General features: G+C 50.0%; 2 protein-coding genes across 9 annotated transcripts in view; both read left to right on the top strand.

The window, feature by feature from the left end:
* Positions 1-6,864, top strand: part of ADPRM (ADP-ribose/CDP-alcohol diphosphatase, manganese dependent) — a 381,091-nt gene extending 374,227 nt beyond the window's left edge. For 5 of the 6 annotated variants that reach the window (XR_012328492.1, XR_012328489.1, XR_012328490.1 and 2 more), the window contains one exon: positions 4,552-6,864. The gene's annotated coding sequence lies outside the window, so the exon portion shown is untranslated. The remainder of the gene's footprint in view (positions 1-4,551) is intronic. The other variant, XR_012328493.1, reaches the window with a different exon arrangement.
* Positions 6,865-16,987: 10,123 nt separating this feature from the next.
* The window catches only part of SHISA6 (shisa family member 6), a 243,666-nt gene continuing 237,829 nt past the window's right edge, over positions 16,988-22,824 (top strand). For all 3 annotated transcript variants that reach the window (XM_019944134.3, XM_019944133.3, XM_019944132.3), the window contains exon 1: positions 16,988-17,978. In XM_019944134.3, coding sequence (XP_019799693.1) covers positions 17,332-17,978 — 647 coding nt within the window. In that variant the 5' untranslated portion in view covers positions 16,988-17,331. The remainder of the gene's footprint in view (positions 17,979-22,824) is intronic.

Raw genomic sequence — 22,824 nt, 5'->3', positions numbered from 1 at the left:
ACATTCCAACCAGCAGTGGATGAGTGACCCAGTTTCTCTGCATCTTCATCAGCATTTGGTGTGGTTACTATTCTTAATTTTAACTATTCTGATATGAATATAGTGGTATCTCACGGTGGTTTTAATTTGTGTTTCCCTAATGGCTAATGACGCTGAACACCTTTTAATGTGTTCATTTGCCTTCTGTAGATCCTCTGCAGTGAAACGCCTGTTCATGTATTTTGCCCATTTTCAAATTGGATTTTTTGCTTTTTGCTGTTGAGTTCTGAGTTTCTCTGTATGTTCTAGATACCACTCCTTTGTCAGATATGTGCTTTGCACATATTTTCTTCCAGTCTTTAGCTTGTCATTTTATTTTCTTACGAGTGGCTTTCACAGAGCAGAAGTTAGTTTTTATGAGGTCCAACTGATCAGTTGTTTTTTTTTTAATTTAGAAAGAAAATCAAGAAACGTGACATGTATACGACCCCAATGTGATGGTTGAAAAGTGCACATTCTTAGCACATTCTATAGCAAAGTGTCAATAGAAATTGAGAACTGTAAGTGCCGTGATAGTGGCCTGGAAACAGGCCTGAGACGGCTCACCAGGGCCATATAGTTCTTCCCATTTTACAGATTAAGGACCCTGTACCTTGCCTTCACTTTTAGTTCAAAGACCTCTTCATGATCCCACGGTGAACAAACTTCTGTGTGTATTTAGGCAGCATGATATAGTCGGTCACATAATTATTCTGGTTGTTTTTACCATTTAGAAGACATGTGAAACCTTACCAATTCCCCAAGCCAATGGCATCTTTCCTTCCTTTGAACTCACTTCCAACCTGCTTTTTAAGAAAATAGCACCTAACATTTTCCCATTAAAATTATTTATGATGTGATGTGATAAGTAAGTATGGACTCCAAAGGCACCCCAGCTGACCTATCCCAGCCTCAGCAACTGTGGATACAGGAAGGTTTCAAGATACACAAATTGAGCACATGGAATTTTTAAAAGATGAAAGGCCTTACAGAGATATTAACATATAATGGCATTTGATTATATGTCGAGAGAAAGGCCTTTCTTGAAGAGAGAATGTTATATGGAATCAGGATGGTCTTGGATCATTCAAGGTCACTAGAGCCCCCAGCCTGAGGTCTGAGCCTGTCTCTTGTTTTACAGGAAAAGTGGGTACCTGCAATCCAAGCTGGCAGTGCTCGTTTTGTTTCTAGACTGGCCTCTGTTGGTTCTTGCTTTGGCAAAAAGCTGAGCCTTTGGTGCACCTTCTTCTCCATGCCCAGGGTCTGGGAAGGCTCTGGAGGAAGCCACCTCTAAGAGTGGAGCTCTCCCCCGCCATGCTGTGTGATTATCAACTTAGCTCAGGCAGAAGCATCCTGCCTACTTGGCAAATCCTGAAAGGATGGCTGGGAGGGTCCAGTGCCCCTGGTGAGCCACCTCCAGCCTGTTTCCAATCCACTATCAGGCAGCTCTGCGGGAGCCGTGTTAAGAAGCAGAGATGTGCGCTCTGTCCTGGTCCTGCAATGCCACCAGGAGATTTTGAGTGCCCAGGCTGCTGGCAGAGCTGTCCTACAGAGTGGGGTCGCCCAGACCAAGAACCCTCAGTCTGGGGAGAGGCCACCAAAGACTGAGCTGTCCAAAATGCCTGTCCCAGGGAAGGCGTTAGGAGAGGTTGCTGGGGAAGCACCTGGGGAAAGAGCCAGAGGTCTCTGCACCTCTTATTCCAGGAAGAGGACATCTCTGAGGACAGAACTGAATGGGCCCAGCCCACCCCGCAAGGCTGCCATGATCTGTGGCCCAGGAAACACAACAGAAGGTCAGCAATCACCGCTCCCCACTTTTGTGATAAAGGGGAGGATCCATGACTTGGACGCACTCCCATTTGCCCCAAGGAACCCACAGCACGTTCCTGGCATGATCCCGTCTCCGGAAGCCCTGCAGGTGTTTGATGCGGATGCCTGTGGCTGAAACTCGGGGTCTTTTCTTTCCTGGCCGGGCTGGGACCCAGGCCCATCACCACTGCCTTGGCCTCCTCTCCACTCCTGCTGACGCTGCATTCCTCCCTGTGTCTTTGCTGCATCCGCCACCTGGCCTGGCTCCTGGCCGAGCCTGTCCAGCTTCACCGTCTGCCATGCGGGCACCTCATCCTCCTCCCAGCAGGCCTTGTGTCTCCGGAGACAGTGTCCAAACCCCAGGGGATCAAGGGCACTTCAGGGAAGCAAGCCAGCCCTGCTGGCAGCCCAACCAGTGACTCCACCTTCCTAGCTGGGCAGCGATGCCTTGTGTTGACTTAATTCTGTGTATTATAATTATAGAGAGATGGTCTAGAAGGGGAAATCAAGCTGCTTGTTTAAGAGTCTCTGTCCCCATCCTGTTTCCTCTTTTCTCTCTGCTTCAAGTCCCCATAGTCATTCATGTCAGAAAGAGGGAGTTTTTCTTTAACTTCTTTCCTACCTGCCCAGACTTCCTTTACTTAAAGTTCTCGGAGCTGGCTGGCTGTGTTAAGTGAGAGCTAGGGAATTTAGAACATCAGTCCTTTCCCAGAAGTGCCCCTCTCTCAACCCTGCTGTATACTTCGCTCAGCTCTCTATTTTGAAGCTCAGAAGCTTTCTCTTTGCCTCCCTCCCCAAACAGTCCCTATGCCTTTCCTCCCCATGGGACCAGCCCCCTCTCTTCCCCAGGTGGGTTAATGCCTTGAGCCTATCAGGGAACAGGTCATGGATGCAGACGGACAAAAGGGAAAAGCACATTAATATTTAAGAAGCTTGTCACTATTACATGAGAAAAAGAGACTCTCTTCCATCAGCACGTGCACACACACACACACACACACACACACACACACACACACACACACACGCGCCTCCCTGTTCTCTGTCTTGCTGAACCTTCTGGGGCCTTTAGAGATCAGGATGAAAAAACCTCGAATAGGGTTGCCAAGGAAAACCTCAGGTCCTTTAATTGGGACAAGGAGGGGGGTGTCTATGCTCCTGGGGATGTTGTGTTTCTCAATCTAGGTTCTACTAATAAAAAGTATAGACTGGTGTCCATGGCAGGAAGTCTTGGTTGAGGCAGACCGCTCCCCTGGGACCATGCAGACTCATGCCCGTAACCACGCTCTGCTCAAAGACTATGGCTTTGCCTGTAGGGCCCTGCTTCTCCCATCCCTCCTGGACCTGAGGACCATGGTCATCCTTCTCCACATCTCCCTCACCCGGGATCCTTCCTCCAGTTTTGCACTCCCCACCGCCTCCTGCTTCTCTTGGTGATGGCTGTTCCTTGTTCATTTCCCTGGTCCAGCCTGGATCCATCAGTGAGGACATCTGCGTGCTTTCCCCAGGCCCAGCCTTTCTCTTGCGTTCTGATTATTCCATTTTGACAAGAGCCATCTTGGCCCGTCCACATTCCAAGCATTGCCTGGAATTTTATCACCAGACCAGGCTAAGTGACAGGTGGAAAAGAACGGGAGGAGACGGGGAGCCACGCGGCAGTCAGTGGTTGTCAGCCGTACCGTTTTGAATAAGACTGTCCTGAATTTCAGTATCTTTTTAAAAACGTACCTGTTCTCTGGGAAATAGGCAGCAAACCCCAAACAGCGTTTGCCCTCGTATTTGGGAAGGAGGAGGTATAGGTGGGTCTGGGGAGGAGGTGGTATGCTTGTTACAGACCTTTAGTCTCATCTGTAATGTTTTAGTTTTTCTTAAAGAAGAATGTATTCACACATTATTTGGGAAATTTAAAGATAACAAATAATAAATTTGGTAATTAAAAAACATTTTTTTATTGACGTATAATATAGTTGATTTACCATATCATGTTAGTTTCAGGTGTACAGCACAGTGATTCATTTATATATATATATATATATATATATATATATATATATATATATATATATATATATATATATATCTTTTCAGATTCTTTTCCCTTATAGGTTATTACAAAATATTCAGTATAATTCCCTGTGCTATACAGTAGGTCCCTTGTTGGTTATCTATTGTATATATAGTGGTGTTTATATGTTAATCCCAACCTCCTAATTTATCCCTCCCCCACCCCCTTTCCCCTTTGGTAACCATAAATTTGTTTTCCATTTGTCTCAGTTTTTTAGATTCCACATATAAGTGACATCATATGATATTTGTCTTTCTCTGCCTGACTTACTTCACTTAGTATGGCAATCTCTAGGTCCATCCATGTTGCTGCAAATGGCATTATTTCATTTTTTTATGGCTGAGTAATATTCCGTTGTATATATGTACCACATCTTCCTTATCCATTCATCCGTTGATGGACATTTAAGTTGCTTCCATGTCTTGGCTATTGTGAATAGTGCTGCAATGAATATTGGGGTGCATGTATCTTTTCAAATTACGGTTTTCTCCAGATATATGCCCAGGAGAAATTTAAAGATAAAAAACAATAAGCTTAGTAATTTTTTGGAAAATTTAAAAAAATGGATAACAGGCACAGAATCTCTGTATATAACATAATATGTGGATGTTGGTATATATACTAGAGATAATGCACTGTCTGATGTGATCTGTTCACAGGCTAATCTTGTCTGCACTGGACCGGGACCGTATCCTGAATCCCTTTGCATCTCTAGCATGAACCACGGGCACTGGGCTGCACTGGCCCTCAAGAACAGTTTGTTGAGCCACAGGTAAAGGAAATCATCAGCTTTCTTAGGGGTGGTGATCTGAAGAGTGGGAGCAAGGAAGGGACGACTGGGCTGAAGTGAAGACAGAGGACCCGGCTCTCGCTGTGATCCCTGTGTTTCCTGGACGTGAATGGCAAGGTGTTTGGGTGCTAATTTCTTGCCCCCTATGCTCCCCGTAAGCTGGCCCCCCGTGTGACTGCAGGGAACACCTTGGCAAAGAGCCTTCTTCAAAGTGTCTCAGCATGATGGGGAGCGGGCATCGCTGCCAGTCACGGAGGACATGTGTTTCCGGAACCACTGAGTTCCAACCAGTAGCCTCGCCGAGTTCTGGCAATCTGCGTGTGAACTGTGCCCTACTGCAAAGTGTACCCAGATTGGGGGCGGGGGGCGGTCACCCCCTCCTTTGAAACTGCTGTTCCTCTCCATTTGCTGCTGCAGATGCCAACACAATTCTTGTTGCATTAACTTGGCTGGGAGAGTGAGGAAATGGCAGCAGCATTAATTAAAAATAATGTGCCACCAAGGAGGTAGCTTGAGCTCACTCCCTCTCTTAGTATTCCTCTCGATTCCTTTCCTTCCAGCTTGCGGCTGACGCGCTATAGGTGCCAGGGAGGGGAACCCGTGATGTTCAGTAGAAAGATGACAGAAGAGTGAGAGATTAGAGAGAGGGGCTCCAAATGTGATGAAAATGTTCAATCTTAGAGGTATCTGTAAGGCAGATTTTTGAAGGCACTAAAAAGAATAGTAAAAAAATCAGGGGGAAAGAATTGGATTCCTGAAGTTAGGGGGACAAGGGAAGGATTGGCAGAAAGTGGTATAAGTGGATACTTTTAAAAAACAATAAAGAGAAGAAATACCATTCTACAAGAAGAAGGACCAGGTCTCTTTGTAGAAATGACTGAGTCAATGGTTGGGGCAGGAAATGTATAACTTTGTAAGAAGTTCTTACAGTGCTGAAAAGTAAAGCAGTTTGTTCAAAAACAAACAACCTAAAACCCCAATGGCGGCGTGTGTGCCAAATGGACACAAGAACCAACTGAAAGAGCTCGTGACGGGCAAAGCTGGGGCAACTTGAACAAGAAAATGAATGACATAGTGTCGGATTATAGCCCAAAGTATAAGTATCCATGAGTCCATACTGATGTAAATAAATGATTGAATATATACGTAAGTGGAAGAGAAAAGACAAATCTCTTGTGCAGAAGAATTCCGAATAATTGAGGTTTTGTGCACCCGCTTCATGGAGGTGGAGAGTAAATTTCCACTCCTTACATGTGACCTGTGCTTGGTGACTTCCTTCCAAAGAGTACGGTATGCATAACTTTATAGTGGAGAAATCTGACAAAACACTGCCTCCGCAGCGGTTATCGAGGTCAACGTCATTATGGTTAAATCACATTAATAGCTTGTATCCTTGATATGATGAGAATGATACTTCACCTCGGTGACCTCCCTGCCTCAAACCCATAACTCCAGTCTACCCATGAGAAATACCATCAGAGAAACCCAAGTGGAAGGACATTCTACAGAATACCTGACCCATACTCCCCCAATCTGTCAAAGTCATCAAGAACAAGAAATGTCTGAGAAAGTGTCACAGACCAGAGGGGCCTAAGGAGACGTGATGGCTAAATGTAACGTGATATCCTAGATGGGGTCCTGGAACAGAAAAAAGGACATTAGGGAAAAAACTAAAGATATCTCAATAGAGGTTGGACCTCTGTTAACAATAAAGTATTAGTATCGCTGCTTGGAACCATCAGCGTCCACTACAGTGTGAAAGGGAGTCCAGACTGAAAAGAAAAACCCTTACAATTGCCATCCCAGCCCAGAAGCTTCACAATCACCTTCACAGCCATGCTTACGTTGTAAAAAATTATGGCTGTTGCAAGCTGTGGTTTTTCAATTTAATGCTGTTCTAAATGCCTGTACTTTCAGGTAGTCTCCTTTGGAAGTGAAAGCAATATTTTCAGCATTCCAATGTGTTTGTTCTAGGCTTGTTGACAGAGTAGGATGACTGAGCCATAGAAGGAAAGAAGCAAATTTGGGGAAGGATCCATGGAGTTGACATATGCATTATTCAAAATTAAACAATCCTCGTAAACCCATGTGTCTCCCCTGCTGCCCCCTACAAAGTGTGTTCTTTTCCTGAATAACATTTTCCTCTTAATGCTGAATTAATAAAGTTATTTTCATTTCATTATGTCTGGCTTTCAGGGTACTTTCTAATAAATTCAGTCTTTATCAGTTAGAAGCTGCCTTCTGTTTCACATGTTGTCTCCTGCATGGCCTTTTGTTTCCTAATCAATATCACAACTTCTAAATGAAGCGAGGAAAGGATTTTGTTGTCTCAAACCCCATTCGGTGCGTGAGCGAATCAGAAGCGAGCTGGGGCTGCCACCTCTTCCTTTGTTGTGTTCACCAATTAAAAGGTGTTACTCTCTTGGTAATAAAGTGTCACCTTGTCCCTCCAGGTCCTCACTGTGGCCTCCTTTGATCTCACTCCTTGTTTAATTTGCCAGCTGGCATCACTGTGGTCTCAGATTCCAAAATTGTCCAGGGCCCCCACTTAGGTCAAAGCCCTTCTCTGTTGGAGGGAAAACGTTGAAACCCTTCCATCCTTTACTCCTAGCTGGCTGTCGCTGGAGCTGATCACACAGTCAACTGCCACACAGAGCTAATTTCAGAAACTTCTTAAAAGAGTTGTTCTTCAAGGGCAGCTGTCCGCACAGGGGCTGTGTCCTCAGGCATGTTTATATACCAAAAGGGAGAGTAGGGTCCAGAAACAAATAGTGTAGCAAGAATATATAATCACATTAGTTCAAATACCCAGATAATTGATTGAATAAACTGGATAACTGCCACGATGCTTCTCTTCCCCATGCAACCACGCACAAAGCTAGTGAGGAATTCGGGAAGACTGAAATATCATTAGAGGACAGGGGTGTGCTTTGAAAACAGCACGTTCCTCGCTGCCAGAACTGGTTGGGTTTGACTTTTGATCCAGCCCTTATGTTTTTGCATAACTGGGAGATTTGGCAGCGTGAGAAAAATGAACGCTTTTATTGAACTTCTGCGTTTCCGATACTTTACCATCCGTGGTCTCATTTAATCCTGTGTTGTATGAAAGGCCAGAATTACCTTCTCTATTTTACAGCAAAAGAAACTCTGCCCCAGGAGGTCACATACTAGTCACCGAACTAGTAAAAAGTAACCCAAGGACTGGAATTTAGGTCTTCTGAACTCAGTTCTTAGAGTTTTCGTCCTTTCGTAATGTTTTCATTTTTTCTTCTGGGGTCTGAATTCATTTGATTGTCTGATGAAATGTCTCCTAAAAATAGCATGCATGCACGCAGGCACACACAATTTTGCTATAATTTCAAGAGGTTCCCCATCACCCCCAGGTTGAGAACCACTGTCCTACACTGTGCCATCTCTATAAAGGTGATAGAGTAAAAAACCAGGAAATTCAGAGATAGGACAATAAGCAATTTGAAGATGAGAATCAAGACCAAATTCCCAAGTTCTTTGCCAAATATTCTTTCTTCTCCTGGAATATATTATCTCTCAGAGGGACTGGCGTATCCTGAAATTAAATGTGTTAAAAATTACCTTGGGGGGTTATAGGCAGAAATGGGAACGTATTGATGGAAAATAAAAACCTGAGAAGATACTGAACTGAAAGAATGAGAAGCAGGGTAAAATGAAAAGGAATAAACAGAATGGCCAATTAGATAGTTTCAATCATGAACACTGTGCAACCAGCACGTTGTGCATATTTATGAAATCCGTTGCTGGGAGAGGGGCTGTGGTGGAAGTGATGCAGGAAATTGAGTGTGGTTACCTAAACGGGCTCATGGAGGCCAAGTGGGCACAGCCTGTGGTCACCCTTGGCCTGGTGGGATCCATCCCACGCATCACTTTCACCTCTAGCTATTTCCCCCTGCAAGCCCCGGCGAGCCCGTTCTTCGGAGTCGATAGTTGCTCTTGCTGAAAGCTTGGAAGCCACTTGTTGGCTAGGGCACCCGTCACTGTGATTAGACCCGGTGGCAATGTCTTGCCCTTCCTGTCGGTTCTCATGCACGTCCTTCTTCCTAACTGCTAGATGGACCCCGACTCATCATGCTTCCTGCTCTGAGGTCTTCCAGGTCTGCTGGGTTTAATTCACTGCCCTGCTGTGACCTCCCTCTCTGGTGTAACCTCTCTGGACCGACTGGCCGGTTCTAAATGAACCCTCTGCTTCACTCCTCCCGTGTGATTCCACTGAGCTTGTGGACGTTCTGAAAGGCCTGAACACAACTCCAATGTTGTCTGTCTCAGGATAACCCTGGCCCCATTTCTCTCTTTTGATCTGTAGTGTCTACAACCCAGGAGCTATCTCTGTCACCACACCAGTGCCACCATGGCCTTGTCCTTCAGCACCTGGTGACTCCTCGGATAGAAAAATTTGGAAGGAGTTCATCTCCACTCCCCAAGCTTGGGCTTCTAGGAGATAGAGTTGGGGCTGGGAGCTGGGATATGAAGGTAAAATCGAACAGGCACCATCAGGGGCTGAGCCAGGACTTGAAAAATAAGTTGGAAAATCAGACCCTCAAGCCAAGGTCAAGAAATAGTTCTCAGGCTCTCTGGCCAACTATCTCCAGAAGTTCCTTCGCCGAGCATCTTCAGGCCAGCCCTCCCTCCTTTAATTGCTTCCTGGCTCCTGCAGGACCTATCTGCACACTGGTTATGTCTGAAGATGGGGTTATTCAATGTCTTGATCAAGACTGAGCATGTCAGAATGGACCTCTGTCCACAGAAGTCATTCCAGGATCAAACTAGTAATTTTGAAAATTGATGGGAGTTAACAACAACAAAATTGGTCCTTTCAGCCCAGTTACCTCAGTTATTTTAATGATGGCATCCGTCTCTTCAGTGATTCACCCTTAGCTTGGCACTCACCCAACAGATGGTCCATCCAGATAGTGTCTACATTCTGAAACAGAATCAAGAATTGCTGTTTATTCATTTGTCTATATTAATGACCAATTTGTGCCCAGTCAATTGGATTAGATCAGTGGGTTAGATCCAATTAGTGAATTCAATTTTTTTTCCCCTTTAAAGGAAAAAGCTACCCCAACCATTTTTAGCGGGTTGTTTTAAATCACATGTACCTATTCTACTGAAGGCACTACTGCCTATGGCAGGTTTAACTTCCTGGAAGTCGGAAACAGAATTCAAGGTAACCCATGTGACACAATAGACACAAAAGGCATGATCTAAAGGTAGGACGCAGAAGTATGAAAAACAGTTTGTACTGACACAGAACACAGGTTGATACGAACCCTATGCCATCTATGTCTAATGCGCTCGTAACAGGCTTCCTAGTTTTATAGGGAAATATATTTTTGTATGTTAATCCCTGGTGGTTTGGAATAAAATATCAATAAATTACAACCGAAGAGAAAATGGAATAGCAATGCACAGAATCTGCACATGAATATCTGAGAGAGGCTGTATGATGATTATCTTTGGCATTCGTTTGGCAAACACTTCATTATCACTTTCCTCGGGAAGTGCTAACCCCGGTGTGCATTTCTTCTAGCTGTAAATCAGTGACGTCTTTCAGTAAAAAGCACATAATGACCAATGACGTTGGTGTCCCTCACCCTCTCACCCCGTTCCTTTCATAAATGTTTCTGTTTGGGGCAATAACGCTGTATAATTGGAAAAGAATTCTAAAACCACATCTACATAAAGTAACAACTATGCTTGAACCACTATGACTGTCGCCTCTCACTGAGCTATTAGGCAAATAGGATTTATTTCTCGTACTAATTCCAGCTATAGTTAATCTCTGCTGGCCATTTGGAGCTTTGTGTGTGGAAGGGCTTTCTGAGGCTATGCCTGGTCTCAGCAGGAAAGGGTTCGTTAATTGATTAGTGATGTCTGCTCTGGGCACAGGAGGAGGGCATCATAGCAGAGAACACTGTTACAGCCTGTCCTACCATAAGGAGTGACTGGATGCAATGCTATGTAGATAAATCACATTCCATAGATCCAGCTAAACGTGTCCTTTGAGAATGATTCGGTACAAGTTTACCCAGGAAACACACAACTAAAATGAGCTACTCTGTGACTCAGTACATGCTTGGGGATACAGAAGAGCTTTACCTACATTAAAAGGGGGGAAAGCCCCAAACTCTCAATCATTTAGTGTTGTAATGTGACCTTATTCTTAAGACAGTCACAATAGCTAGACCAATTCTAACAGTAGGGTTCTACGTCTTGGGCTTAAAAGTATAAAAGTGCATGCATCTTCACCTGTCTTTGCTAATAATGTCACAACAAACGTGGAGAAAACCACATTTGATAGCCCTAGATGATCACAGTAGGAAAGCAGCCCCTTAAGGAGAGCTTCTCAAGAAGCTGTTAAGATGTTGAGCTCACATGTGGCCCACACATTAGACTCTTCAGTTGTGTTTCCAGCATGTCTCCAAGGTGCTTTGAATCTGCTAAGGCATCCTCCTGGTAGTGTAGCTCACGACCTAACTAAAAGAGTCTGTGTCCTAGGGAACTGCTGGACACTCAGCTCGGGGGAAAAACATTTCTGAAGTCTTCTCAAACCTTTTTATTTTTGCCTCTCAATCTCTGGTGTCCTAGCTCCAGCTGCCATGACAAGATACCGAAAACTGGGCGGCTGAAACAACAGGAATTTATTTCTCCCCTTTCGGGAGAGTGGAGATCCAAATCAAGGTGCCAGCAGAGTTGGTGCCTGGTGAGGGCTCTCTCCTTGGGTTGCAGACAGCTGCCTTCCTGCTGTGTCCTCACACGGCATGGGGATGGTGTTAGAGCTTCAACATATGAATTCTGGGGGGACACATTTAGTCGATCACATCTGGTATGTGGTAGAGGGAAGGCACTTCTATGAGGCCCTATGTAGGATTCCAGATTTCAAGTCAGAAAGCATAATTTATTTGTTTGTATTTTGGACTAGCACATAGTGGGTGCTCATTAAATATTTATTGAAGGGCTAATTGGTAGAATAAATGATAAAGAATGAATAAGTGAATGCAGAAGTGAGTTAACCTTGGGCCAGGCTAGGCACAGGGATAATTTGAGGTCATTTTTGCCCTCACTTGTCTGGCTAACCAGAGGTCTGCTTAGAAGAAAGTGTCTAGAGGATATGAATTCTTGCAAATTCTGAAATGCCACAATTCTAGAGTTCTAATTAGACGGGATGCAAACTTCCTTAACTCCATCTCTAGGTGGGGAATGCCAGGGGAAGGCAGTCCCTTTCCTGTGCTGCCTATTTGGAATCTCTTTTCTTTCTCTTGAGCAATTGCTTCAGTCTTGAAAAGGGTATAAAAAAAGAGTTACTCATTTCCAGTGTGACCTAAACTGCAATTCTCTAATAAAAGATGGCAAACGTGACCTCTCTTCCTTTCTTCTTCATCTGCACACGTTTTCATCATGTTTTGTACAGAGCACATCACCCTTCCATGCAGTAGGTGTATGGGTTGAATTGTGCCTCCCCTCTCCCACCCCCCAAATTCATATGCTAAAGTCCTCACCTCCAGGGCCTCAGAATGTGACCTTATTTGGAGAAAGAGGTAATAAAATTAAAATGAAGTGATCAGAGTGGGCCCTAATCCAATATGACTCATGTCCTTATAAAAAGAGGGGAACATGGAGACCAACATGCATACAAGTAGAACATCATGTGTACATAATGACAGCTATCTACAAGCCAAGGAGAGACACTTAGAGAAGATCCTGTACTCAGAAGGAATCAACCCTGCCAACACCTTGATTTCAGACTTCCAGCTTCCAGAATTGCGAGACAATCATTTTCTATTCTGCAAGCCACCTGGTTTGTGGTACTTTGTGATGGCAGCCCTGGCAAATTCATACAGCAGCTCATGAAGAATAGCTTCGGACATCTAGTGGCTGGAAGTTGCACCCAATACATTTCTGTTCAGCGTCTGTGCTGTGCTCTGTGGATGGACTTAGCTGTCTGTTGTGTTGTAGTAAACCATCACAATACTGAATGGTTTCAAACACCTACAACACCATCAGTCTGTCACTTCTCATGATTCGGTGGGTTGTCTGGGGCCGAGACGGATGATTCCTCTTCTGGCTTCACTTGGGTCCCATCCTTTGCTGCGTTCCGCTGGGGGCTCAACTGGGAATCAAATGCCAAAGGTGGCATCTTGTCTCCCAGGGTCTTTCTCCATGTCATGGTGGTCTCGCTCCTCCTCACAGAGTATAACAGGCAGCCCACGCCTCTTACGTGGCAGCTCGATCTCAAGAATGCAAAGGAAGACGGCGCCAGGCCTCTTAATGGCTAGACTCAGACTGGCTGGGCATCACTTCTGCCACGTGCCATCAGGCAAAGCAAGTCGAAAGGCTGGCCTAGCCTCAAAGGGAAGACAGACAGACGCCACCCCTTGTGAAAAGGAGTGGCCATCATCTGTCTACCATAGCTAGGTGGAAACCCTAAGTCAGAATGGAGACAGAAAATACATGCTATATCCATAGGATGCCTTTGGCTGCACGTAAGAAAAGCTCTGGATTCAAAGAGGCTTTGACATAAGAAACTTAATTCTCTTACGTTATTGGAAGATCGGAGTTATGAGAGCCTAGGGCAAAGTTCCCTGAATGGCTTCATGATGTTCCTTCTGTCATCCTCAGTGTATCAGTCAGGATGGGTTAAGATACGCTGCAATAATAGACCCAATCCCAGTGGCTTTAAGAAGAGTTCAGTTTTACTCAGGCTACGTGTCCATGGTGGGGCCTCCTCACTGACATCGCTTCCAGGCTGACAAAGCCACTCCCACCTGGAGCATCGCTGGTCACCATGGCAGGAGAAAACGAGAGCTCTCCCATGTCTTAAAGCGGCAACTGGATGCTCTGGTTCAGAAATGACATGCACCATTTTTGCTCAGGATTTTTGACCAGTAGTACTAAGTCACTCTCCCCTCCTGCTCACTAATGGGCCAGGAATTGCAATTCTACAGTCTGCCTGGAAGGGCAGAGATATTTCTTGTGCAGCACTGATGACTATCAAACTGAATATCAATTTCAACTAATGACTGGTTTCTGTCCCCCCTGCCTCACCCCCTCAGCCCCCCATGGTCATAACCTCCACGGAAACAACACTTAAAAAAGAAGAGCAAGGAAAATTTCCCCAGAATCTCCCAACAGTTCCCGCACTTAGCATTGGCCAGAGCTGGATCACATATCCATTCTTAACTAATCTGGCAAGGGCAATGGGATTATTATGATTGGCTCAATGCCATTGGGATCCGTCTTCTAGAGCCAGGGATTGGGTCACTGTCTCCTGAGCCTACGAGCGCTCTGAAGTTGTATGTATAGGTGTTGAAAAAGATGATTCTTAGGCACTTTTTAATAAGTCACATCCGCAACAGAAAGATGCTTCCATACCGTCAACAATTCAGGTACTGAAACTAGAAGGAGAAAGTAGGGGAATGAATGTTGGTGGGCAACCAGCCTGGTCAGCTACAAAGGGCGAAGTGTCAATAAGATGTATAGTGTTTTGCATTCAATAAGAGTTAGAATAGATAACCCCTAACATCCTGTTCAATTCTGAGATCTACTATTTTCTGTGAGTTTGTTGATGCTACCATCTATGAGCACAGAGGTTCAGAACATATTTGTGAGGGTGGTCTGAGGAACCAAAGTAATTTCCCTTACTTAATGCCACCGATCAAATTCTGTTAGAGTCCTACGCAAAGAAGGCATGTTTCTACCCATTGCTAGGAAGCTCCCAATTTTGGAATAATGATGGGGAGGTGAAAGCTCAGGGAAGAGAAAAGGAAGGGATTGGCTTTAAAATTACACATAGTCTGAAGGTAAAAAATTTGTACTTATGATTCCCAAATGTATGTGTGTGTGTTACGATATATACTTTTATCTGCTCTCCTGAGCTTGTGCTGAATTGCACCACTTAGAGCTCTAAAAGGCATTTCCACATGACCATCACGAATGCTGTCCTGAACCTGCCCTTTGACTGCCAACTACCAGAAACCTACTTCACTCCTTCATCTTCTTTTACCTGGATTATCCGAAAGGCTTCCATATCTCTCTTCTCCCATCCAGTGTTCCTTACTCCAGTTGACTTAGAGATCCAGTGAACATGTAAACCTGACTGACTTCCCTTTGAGTAAAACCCACCAATAGTTCTCCATCAGCTGCAGAATAAATTCAAGTTCTTTGGCAGGGGATACAGCCCTCTTCTGCCAGCTTTATTTGGAAGACTCCCTCCAAGTTTATGCTCAGCTGCTGTCTCCCCAGCTCGCACACCCCACTGCCTCCTGTCTTCTGGATTTTGTGAATGATGCTCCCTCTGCTGGGAGTGTCCTTCCCCTCTTGTTTGCTGTATTAACTTCGAGATTCTGCTCCTTATCTCGTTGAGAAAACTGCCTTCGATTCCACCTTTCCCCTCCCGGGCTAGGTTGGGTGCCTGTCATCTGGGTGCCTCTCAGAGCACACTCGGTGCCCACCTTTGTCATGGGACATAACCATGGATAAGTTCATCATTTGTTGTCTGCCTCCCCAGTGGTTTACAAGCTCCCCTTCCTTGAGGAAAGGGACTGTCTTATTTAGCTTTTCTCTCAGCACTTAGCACAGTGCTGGGTGGAGAGTAGGCACTAACTAAAATAAATGCTTGTTGAACAGAATCATGAAGAAGAGGGTGGCAGCTGAGTAGAGAGAATTGGGGGAGTGGGAGAGGGTGCAGGGGAAGAGGCAGGAAATGGAGAGAGAGAAGCAAGTGGGGAGCTGCCAGGGGAGTTTGTGAACCTCCCATCCTAGGATCGAGGTCTCCCTCGGGGGCCTTGGAATCTGGGTTTCAGCTCCAATTGATCCATTCCGGATTCTGAGAAGAGGCGTTCTGCCACTCCTGCATGGGGGATCCTTGATTTGGGTCACACGTGAGACTGAATGGACAGCTCTGGGGACAATCTCTACTGCCCACACACTGATGAACTGTCCCCTGCCTTCAACCTAAGTACCTGGGCACTTGCTCAAAGGGCCAGAACTGTTGGCAGAATTTTGGACGTCGCTTTTTGTTCTCATTTTCCTGCCCCCAGCTCCACCCCCTCAGGTCAAAGATGAGGATTGTAACTCCCCCTTGGGTGGCCTCATGGCTTTGAAAGTTAGACTCAGGCCTCCTTTCCCAGACCCAAGCAGTAAGCACGCAGGAACGCCCCTTTTCCCCCTCCCCACCCCGCCCCCGCCCCCATCAGCTAAAGCGGGGGAATTTCAGCGCTGAGGCTCAGAGGCTAGGAGAGCTTCCCTAACTCTTCCCGAACGCTCTGGGGAAAGTCCCCGGAAAGAGGCAATGAGGTGCTCTCCCGCGCTGGGGCTGCCTGTGTGCTGGGTGCGCAGCAGAGTGCCCAAGAGGAGGAGCGCGCAGTCCCTGCTCGCTGGTAGCCCAGTAACTTCAGAGGAGCGACTTGACCCCTGGTCTCAGTTTAGGAACCTGTAGCAATGGGCCTGACCGCTTCCCTCCGCTGCGAGCGTCGCCACTAGGGAGAGGCAAAGGCTCGCAGACACCCCAACTCCCGCTCGGGCCCCGCACGCACGGACTGGGGTGGGGCGGGAGCGGCCGCGAGGGCTGGACCGGGCCCGGGCAGGGGGGCCTGGCCCCGCCAAAGGCCGGCTCCCGGGCCCCTGTTGGCCGCGTTGATGAACCGGTGTCCTGGGCTTTGGTGACGCGGAGCTGCGGGCGCCGCGAGCGGGGAGCGGCGAAGAGGAGCCCCCCCTCCCCCGGGCGCCCGGGCGTGGAGACGTGGGCGGCGGTGAGCGGCGCCCCCCTCCGCTCGCCTCCCCTCCCCCGCCGCCCCCGCCGGCCCTGGCCGGCCCCTCCCCGCGCGGCGCTCCCGCGTGTGCGGGTGTCTCCCTCGCTCCTCTCGCACACTCTCCGGCACTCGTGCAGGCGGCTCCCGGCTTGGCCGCTCGCTCCGGTCGCCGCCCCGCCGCCTCTGCAGTCGCAGCCGGGCATGGTGAGTGAGTGAGGTCGGGCGCCGCGCGCTCCCCAGCTCGCCGCCCGACCCCAGGCGCCGCCCGCTCCGTCCCGGGGAGCTGGCGGCGGCGGCGGCGCGGGCGCGCCGCGGGGCTGGCGGCCGGGGAGCGGGCGGCCCGTGCGCCCGGGGCCTCGGGGCCCCGTCTCGGGAGCGGGCTCCGCGCCCCTCCCGGCCCCAGCCTCGCTCCTCGAGGGCTGCGCGCTCCCTCCCCTCCCGCCGCCCGCCTCCCAGTCGCCCCACCCCGTGACCATCTCCCCGTCTTGTCCCGCAGGACCCGCCCGGACGGGACCACGCCGCAGCCGCCACCGGGAGCCGCGCTTCGGGTCCCGCCTGAGCCGAGCCGCGCGCGGGGCCGCCGCCGCCACCGGCGGGGGATGGGGCTGCCCGGGAGGCGCGCCGAGCCCGCGTGGGGAGCGCGGAGCCGGCGCGCAGCCTGAGTCCCGGCCGCCCGCGCCGGGCTGGTCCGTGCGCACCGCGCGCCGCCGCCGCCGCCGCCCCACGCGCCCCGATGGCGCCATCGCCCCGGCGCCGCTGACCGCCCCGCGCCGCCAGCCCGGCCCGCGCGGCCCCCTCGGAGCCCGGCCGGCACGGGGAGCGGCCTGCCGCGGAAGCCTCCCCGCGCCTTCCCGCCCGGCCCCGCCATGGCGCTGCGGCGCCTCCTGCTGCTGCTGCTGCTGCCGCTGCTCTCGCTGCAGCCCCTGGACCTGCTGCCCGGCGCCTGGGGCGCCCGCGGCCGCGCCGCCAACCGGACCCTGAGCGCCGGCGCCGCGGCCGTCGGGGGCCGGCGGCCCGGGGGCGCCCTGGCCCGGGGCGGCCGCGAGCTGAACGGCACCGTCCGGGCGCCCGGTGGCCCGGAGGCGGGGAGCCGGCGGGGGCAGCCCGCGGCGGCGGTGGCGGCGGCGGCCAGCGCGCCCGTCACCTACGAGACGTGCTGGGGCTACTACGACGTGAGCGGCCAGTACGATAAGGAGTTCGAGTGCAACAACAGCGAGAGCGGCTACCTGTACTGCTGCGGTACCTGCTACTACCGCTTCTGCTGCAAGAAGCGCCACGAGAAGCTGGACCAGCGCCAGTGCACCAACTACCAGAGTCCGGTGTGGGTGCAGACGCCCAGCACCAAGGTGGTGTCGCCGGGGCCCGAGAACAAGTACGACCCGGAGAAGGACAAGACCAACTTCACCGTCTACATCACCTGCGGGGTGATCGCCTTCGTCATCGTGGCCGGCGTCTTCGCCAAGGTCTCGTACGACAAGGCCCACCGCCCTCCTCGGGAGATGAACATCCACAGGTGAGCGCGGCCGCCCGGGGCCTGGCCCCAGACTCCCGGCGGCCTCACCCCTCTTTCCAGGCTTCCCTGTCCTCTTGGCATCCCCCCCTCCCCGAGTCTCTGTGTCTCTGTCTCTCTCTTGACTCTTTTAAGTCAACTGAGCACCCCTTGCCTCTTTGACAAGCAATAAATCGGAGCCTCTGTTCCCTCTTCTCCATTTCCTCAGAACCGGGAACGCATGCTTTGGTTGGTAGGGGGATTTGCAGGGCAGAGTAGGGAGTGGTGGAGTCCGTGAGTCTGAGTCTAAGAATTGTACACATTCCGTAAGCCTGGGTAGGGGTCCAGGGTGTAGTTTTCAAGGCAGGTGGGCGCCTCGGTGCAGGCTCTTACTGCATTCGGTTTTCTGAGTCAAACCAGAGCATCATCTTGGATGTAGGAGATTGAACGATGTTGGAACCTTACTGAAAAGAGTGTGAACTGGGTGTTCCCGTGTGTTGGAGATGCGGGTGATACGGAAAAGAAGTCTCCTGGGGTGACAAGGAATGCAGATCTAACCATTCCATCTTGACCAAGGGCATATGGTGTCTATTCATTGCATCCTGCTGAGTGGGATGCTTCGTTTTCCCGCTGAGACTGGAGGACTTGTTCTTTTAAACCCTGTGGGCAGAACTCTCTGAGTTAACACTTCTTGCTGTGTTCAACCCGGTGGGCATCTTTCACTGTTTCCATAGGGAGGCAGTGGGAGCTGCCTCCCACCGAAACTTATGCCAAGAGCTTGAAATATGGTTGTGCAGGGTTCCACCCTGACTGCCTCCCTCCCACCCCGCCCTCCAGCTCCCTGAGCGCCCCTTGGGAACGGGAAACCAGCTTCTCTTTACAACTCTGTTAATGATGTGCCCAGTGGGTGCAAACTCAGCTCTGCTTCCAGTCCCCTCGTGCTGATGAACGGCTGGACGTGGTTCAACAGTCTTTCAAGGAACAAACCCTGCCCCGGGACATGCCTCCATCCCTGGCACATGGTGTGGGCACTGCCGTAGTAATCGGGACCACCCCACACCGCCCAGACCAGTTTCTCTGAGTTTGCCCGGCAGGCCCGCACCCCAGCCCTACAGCTGTAGCTCATCTCCGCACTCTGCCTGTTATCCTTTCGACCTGAAAACCTTCCCCCGCTGCTGCGGACATTAGTCACCTGTACCTTGTTGAAGAGAGAGAAAGGCAGATAGAAATTTCTGGGCGTGATTTCTTTCCCCCCTGGATACTGTGGGTGTTGAGAAAAGATGATACTCTCTGGCGGATTTTGAGTCAAATCCACAAAGTGTGGGTACTTTTCACGTTGACAAACTCAGGTGTTGGGATCGGGTGCTTCTGAGAGGAGATGGGTTTCTCAGCCTCGCTCGTTAACCCTGAAGTAAGTAAGCCTGTGGCTGGTTGGTCCTGGAAAATGATGGAAGAATCGTGGCACATGTGGTCAGTGCTGGCTCTTAAAAGCAGAGGGTCGGTGGGATGGAGAGAGCAAAATCAGGACAAGACGCTCCCTCCTTCGGGTTTTGTCTGGCAAAGAATTCCCTCTCTTGGTCCCCTTCCTGAAGCAGATGTGCCTGGTTCTTCTGCCTCTGCCTCTGGTCCCCTTGGTTGTTCACCTTCCCCTTCTTCTGTGCTTCTGGCCTCTCATCACACCTCCTGCCAGTGGATTCCCACGAAGCTTTCTTTGGGTTTCTCTCTTCCCCGAGCCGTTCTCCTCTGCACCCTTGGGGAGACCTGCCCCCTGCCCTGCCCTCCACCTCCTACTGAATTTATTCATCATCACCTGGGAGGATGCTTGATGGCCTCTCGATGCTGGCGTTGGCCTGCGTTCTGCGGACTTTGACCTTGGAGATGTCACTGTCCCCCCACCATGCTGACTCCCCAGCCCACTCCAAACTAGGGTGACTAGTGTGTGTTCAGGTGTGCGCCTCAGTGGTGATGCCGTGGGGCAGTTTCTCGCCGAGGTTGGGAAAGAGAGGCAGCCGAGGGAAGGGCGATGCATCTCAGCCCTCAGACCATTATGTAAATGTGGGCTGCTTCTCCCGCAAATTCACCTCCTGATTTTATTCAGTTCACAGCACCTCTTCCAGCAGCTGCAGTCTCGCCTGTTCAGTGCTTGGGAAGCCATCATGTTGATGCTTGTTAGGTAGGGGACGGAGCCTGTCTTCGTGTTTGGGAGTGGCGTGAGAGAGAGGACAGAGCACGAGCGATCCATCCGGGACACTCCCTGAATGACCTTGGGCAGGTCGGGGAAACATCTTTCCATCCTGGATAACTCAGGCACAGCGGCATCCCACCCCAGCCTCTCCCTTCCCGGGCGTGTCGGGGTGCGTGTGCACATTTGCAGGCGCAGCCCCCCGACTCCCAGGCGTGCCTGAGTGGTATCACCACGCTCCCACTTTGCTCACGCCTCAGAGGTCGTTGCTTGCTGTTTCAGGGAGTTTGGGGTCCAGGTTGCCTTGTTGGGGACCTGGGGTCGGGAAAAGGAGAGAAGGATGGAGAAGGAGACAGATATTCACACCATAATGGGTCCTCCCTGGGGAAAGTGAAGGAGAAGGAATGTATACTCTTCAGAGGTCCACAGAAGAGGTGGGTCGTGTGCTCGGTTCCGTACTCCTTGAAATAGTTCAGCAAAGGCATTTCCTTTCTGGAAAGGCAAAGATCATTTCACTGATTGCAGCATGTTAGCCTCTGCGAAGATGGTGGTTGGGCAAAGGGGCTGAGCGGGAGGGATGTTTGTGGGAGTGTTAGAAGGGTGAAAAGGAAGATGCTGCCTTAGGACGAGCCATCTGCCTCCTCTGTCCCCCTTAGGGCGGGCTTTCTTCTTCCCTCTCCAGCCCCCACAGGGAGGAAGATTTAGTCTTTTCCAGAAGTGATTAGACCTTGCCATCTGTGTGAGAAGTCCCACCCCGCGCCCCCCCCCCCGCCCCCCCCCCCCCCCCCCCCCGTGTCTGTGGGGCAATCATCGCCTCTCACGCCAGAGCACGTGAGCACAGACTCTCAGCTGGACTTCAGGGAGGGGAAAGAGGTGGAGCCGAGTTCTGGATCTGGAGAGCCCTGGACGTCGGGTGCCCACCTTTCCCACCCAGAACCCCATTTCCCACCAGGATCTTGGCCTCACCTAGCCCTTCTTCCCACCTGCCCGGGCTGAGGCTCATGCTGCCGGCCCGCAGGCGTCCGCCCGTCTCAGTGTTTCCCGAGTGGCTTCTGCGGTGCTTCCCTGGGGCTGCCTCTTCAGTGAGGGGCTGCCATGGCCTGCAAGGACAGGGGCCTGCCCAGGACACGGCCTCAGAGGCGGGCTCCCTGTTGACATTGGGCTCCAAACCAGCTGTCCCACATTCCCACCGTTCCTTCCTCCTCGCCCTGTGTTCATTGGTCAGAGTCTTGGAGATGAGAATCATTCTGAGCGAGGAACTGTGTGGCCTTTTAAAAAGATGGCTAATCAACAGATAAGTCAGGAAGCTACTAGGATGCCGTAGGTGCAGTTGGTGGGGCCAGAGGTGCCCGGGGTCCTCCCACTGCCTCCATCCATGAAGGATGGAGGAATTTAAGGTGGGGATTGGTGTGGAGAAGTACTCAGGGCTGAGGAATGAAAAACCTGGATGACCGATGTTGTAAGGGAAAAGGAAGCATATTAGGAGGCGACCCTGGTAGCCATCAAAAGGGACCTTCATCTTTGGGTTCCTCTGCTTGTTTCTAGAAGCATCAAGGGAACACTGTGTCCTACCTTCTCTTCCTCCAGAAATTAATTACAAACCCCAAGAGCCCTGTTTTGTCCTCACAGACCACGTAATTGCAGTAGCGGGACCCCTCTGCCGGCTGATTTAGTGAGCTCTTTTCCTAGCTTCCCGGGCAATGAATTGTCAAATCACGCCAAACACTCCATTTTTTGAAGCACGTTGGGCTCACTGTAATGAATTGATCTAAACTGAGAGTCAACTTGTTTTTTTTTTTTTTTTTAACTTCAAAGATAGCAGTTGTTGGGAAAGAAAAAGAAAGCGTCTTGCCTTGGACTGAAGGTCTTAGCCTTGCATGTTTTCCATTTTCTTTGAGTAAGAAAAAAAAATGCACAAAGGGAACGCAGTGAAATTGTGGAAGAATTTAAGAAGGCTTATGGAGGAAGGGGTTCGGGGAAGGATACCAGGAAGACAGAAAGAAACAAAAATAGTAAAGGGAGGAAGGTAATCAGGTGAGAGAGGTGGGTGGCATTGCTCAGATCTGTGCTTGGCTTCCTCCTGACCCCTGCAGCTACATGCATATGTATTCATTCAACAGATGAGCCCTGCCCACCCGCTGTGGGCAAGGAACAGTTCAGATTATAAAATGTAAGCCTGTCGAGTGTATGTTACCTTTGACCCACGAGGCAAAGCAGAGTTCATTCTCCATGGAGCAGGTCAGCCATGCAAAAAGCCCCGCCCTTGGACAGCCCTCCCTGGAACATTGCTTGCTGTCTTCCTGGCCTCTCCCACCTCCCCCCAGCCCCAGAAGGCATGCACGTCGGTCCCTTTTCCCTGCCCACAACCCTGTCCCACGGCCAGAGCACATTCGTTCGGAGGAATCTGCTGCTGAGTTACTAAGACTTGACCCACAGTTCTCTTGGCTGCCACAACACAAGAGGAGAAAAAGTCCAGCGCACTGTTTCCAACCTGTTTTAGTGAGAGATCAAGTGAGCGTGCAGTCGATTTCAGATCAGTTGTGCAGGAAGTCGTGATGAGGAGCTGAAAAAGTGAGCTGACCGAAAGAGGTGATCCCAGACAGACGTACCCTGGGATCCAGAAGAGAAGGGAGCTACGCAGAAAGAAGCTTCATCCTCCCAGTGCCCCTGCCGGCTTTTCCGGGGCCT

Source organism: Tursiops truncatus, chromosome 20 (assembly GCF_011762595.2).
Source record: "Tursiops truncatus isolate mTurTru1 chromosome 20, mTurTru1.mat.Y, whole genome shotgun sequence".
NCBI lineage: Eukaryota > Metazoa > Chordata > Mammalia > Artiodactyla > Delphinidae > Tursiops > Tursiops truncatus.
This window is presented reverse-complemented; position numbering and strand designations above follow the sequence as displayed.